The 3311-nt window shown below is 37.2% G+C and overlaps 1 protein-coding gene across 1 annotated transcript in view; it reads right to left on the bottom strand.

Moving 5' to 3' along the window:
* Nucleotides 1-3311, bottom strand: part of LOC107687850 (V-type proton ATPase subunit C 1-A-like) — a 17013-nt gene that overhangs the window by 7250 nt on the left and 6452 nt on the right. The window contains exons 4-5 of the mRNA XM_016485326.1: nt 1152-1246; nt 951-1042 (exon numbers count right to left, since the gene is read on the bottom strand). Coding sequence (XP_016340812.1) covers nt 951-1042; nt 1152-1246 — 187 coding nt within the window. The remainder of the gene's footprint in view (nt 1-950; nt 1043-1151; nt 1247-3311) is intronic.

Consider the following 3311-nt stretch of genomic DNA (forward strand, 5'->3'; position numbering starts at 1 on the left):
TTGTAATGCGTACCGAACCGAAAGCCTCGTACCGAACGGTTCAATACGAATACGTGTATCGTTACACCCCTAATATCTACAGCCTAGTGAGGCAGGCATGCCCTCAGCATAGCGGATTGGGTATTGGTTCCCCATAGCATTAACTCCAGACACAGCATTGAAGTTCAGCTTTAAAATGGAATGGCTAGGTTACGACGGTAATCTTGGTTCCCTGAGAAGGGGAACGAGATTTGGTGTCTAGCTGCCATGCATTGGGTTTTCCTGCACATCTCCTTCAGGCAAAAGAGTTGATGACATGTTTGCAGGCCCCCTTTTATACTCACGAGTGCTTCGTCATAAACTGCCTTCAGCCAGTGAATTGGCATTTTTGCTAGACATGCTCAGTCACTAGTCGTGCTAACGGCGTTCCCCATAGTGTCAATTCCAGACACCCCATCTCGTTCCCCTTCTCAGGGAACCATGGTTACAGTCGTAACCTAGACATTCGCTCCCAAACTCTTGAGTTAACCTGAGAAACTTTGCAATTCACTCTCATAACCTTTTGAGAAACTTTTTGAGAAACAAAAGCATTGATATAGTTTTTCCTCCTACAGTTTTTTTGTTTTTTTTTAATTAACATCACAAAAGTTTTGCAAGTGAACAATGTTTCTTAAGTGAATGCAAAAGTTTTGTGAGTGAAAGCAAAACATTTAAATATATTTTTTCCTCCCATTCCCACCTCATATTATTTTCATCACAAAAGATTTGCGAGTGAACTCAAACGTTTCTAGGGAGAACGCTAAAGCATTGAAATATGATTTTTCCTTCAGTCAAATTTTTAGGAGCTCTGTAGAAATGAATTATAGAGTCATGAAAACAGTGCAAAAAAATTCTCCTAAAATAGACTTCATAATGGAAATATTATGTATGTCCTCATAGAAAATATCCTACTTGTAGATATGAAAACTCACTCAGTTTTTCGCTCAAAGCTTTGAATACTGGCGTTCACATGACTGTAAGCAGCCCTGCTTGATTTCAACTCGGTGTCCACCTGAGAAACTTGCTAGCACACACACACAACCACCCACACAGACAAACATTTATACAGTAGAACATACATATAGAAACAACTAGTTGTTATTGTTTAAAAGTGCTTTGTGTAAGGTATATACTTTGGAGATGATGTCAGCGAGGGTTTTCAGAGGCTGTGCAGTGGGGTACTTCGCTCTGTCCCATTGAAACCTGGTCACATATGTTGCCAAATCCACTGAAACATCAAGAAACACTGAATCAGAAAGCAGTAAACTGTAAGTGAATGCTGTAAGCAAAACAGCAGCATAATTACAACAGCAGGCAGATAAAAGGCCTATATTGCAAAAGGTCACATTTCTAAAGTGGTTTACATTGCAGCGTTCCGTAGTTCAGTGTGCTACGCTTGACAAACAAAAATTCTCAGCATCCATTATGCAAACATTAATCCATTATATTTACACTAATGCACTAACATTTATTGTACCAAAGGGTTTAAAAGGGAGTTTTAGAACTGTAAAACCTGTAAGCACATGAACGTTTATTACAAAAACTGAAGTTGTCTAAATCATTTATTTGAGGTGAGACTACTTGTCCTTGTGGATGAACTGATGTCTTTCCTGTGGGAGTTTGCTCCATGTAAAAGGGTTTTAAGGATAGTTACACCACATTGTTTTCTGGTATGTGTTTATAATGTGAAAACTAGCAAGTCCACCTGATTATGACATAACATCCCTTGCAAAAAAGAAGTACACTTTAGCGTTTTTAACATACTTTAAAAAATAGCCACTTTGACCCACTTAAGTATAGGACTTAAGTACATCTTCATATGTAATTTCATAATTACTTCTATTGTGTTTGAAATGTGGTTAAAGTGCACTGCTGAATGTACTGGCAAGTAAAATATACTTTAATGTAATTGCTATTAAAACTTACATGTCATGTAAAACATGTAAAAATGTAAAGTAATGTAAATAATTAACTTTCATTGTAACCTCAAATACACAATGCAATTCAAATAATCATACTTTACCTGTGCTTTAGTATGTTAGTCAACACATCAGAATAGAGTGTACTTCTTTAACTCAAAACAAAATAATATTAAAAATAATTATTTTAAAATGTAACACTTTTAATTTGACGTTATTACAAAGTGCATTTTTTGAAAACGTACTTGATGTGTGTTAAGAAACAGTCGTGAAAGTGTCTCCTTTCAAGTACATATAAGTATTTCATTAATATTCAGGGTATATATACGGGAATCATGGAGTTAAATTTAATACCTTTTAAGACCTTTTTTAAGACTCTTTCCATACATTTTAAGACCTCATCGCCACTCCAAGTTTTAACCGGTTACATCATTTAATACTTTTTAAGACCCCGTGGACACCCTGATATTATATTATCTGCAAGCAGTTTTGAAAAAATATACTTTTAATATTACAAGTGCACATTTTATACAATTAAGTGCACTTCATTTTCACAAGGGTTGAAATATATGCTTATAGCTTTACACCAATAAGGTTAGTACTAGCTCGGAAAGTTAGCTTGCAAATGCTAGCATGCCTTGTATAGCCTGGAAGTACGATTTCAATGGTGTCTGACGATCTTTCTGATGAGTCCTGTGCTCTGTTGATAATATTAACAAACCATTACTGAGAATTTTGATATGAAATAATCGTGCAAGGCAATGATCATTTGCATGGTAACACACATCAAGCCATGATTATGTCATAAGCAGTGTTGGGGAAAGTTACTTTTAAAAGTAATGCATTACAATATTGCGTTACTCCATAAAAAAGTAACTAATTACGTTACTTAGTTACTTTTTATGGAAAGTAATGCGTTACGTTACTTTTGCGTTACTTTTTAAATGCTGTCTGCTAAAAGTGGGAGCAAAACACGCAGAATCCACTGACTGCCCGTATTGAGAGCGTTTGTCACTGCGTATGCTTGCTCTCCTAGGGCTCTCTTTGAGAAGGGAGTCTTCACCGCGTTTCTCGCGCCGGCCCCGCTTTCGCCGAGGCGGAGCAGCGGCTGTGTTCGTGGGGTTCGCATATGGATCCGGTGGAGGGAATGTAGACTGGCGAGTCCCTATCTTTTTCCTTAACCACCAGATCCAGCGCCCGCTCTCGGGGTCGATGAGATCGCCAGTTGCACAAATATCATTACACAAGCATATTATGCCTAATATTATTTACATTTACATTTACATTTAGTCATTTAGCAGACGCTTTTATCCAAAGCGACTTACAATTGGGGGATACATAAAGCGATTCTTCTTAAAGAGGCAAACAGACACA

Source organism: Sinocyclocheilus anshuiensis, unplaced genomic scaffold (assembly GCF_001515605.1).
Source record: "Sinocyclocheilus anshuiensis isolate Anshui unplaced genomic scaffold, SAMN03320099.WGS_v1.1 scaffold197, whole genome shotgun sequence".
Classification (NCBI taxonomy): Eukaryota; Metazoa; Chordata; class Actinopteri; order Cypriniformes; family Cyprinidae; genus Sinocyclocheilus; species Sinocyclocheilus anshuiensis.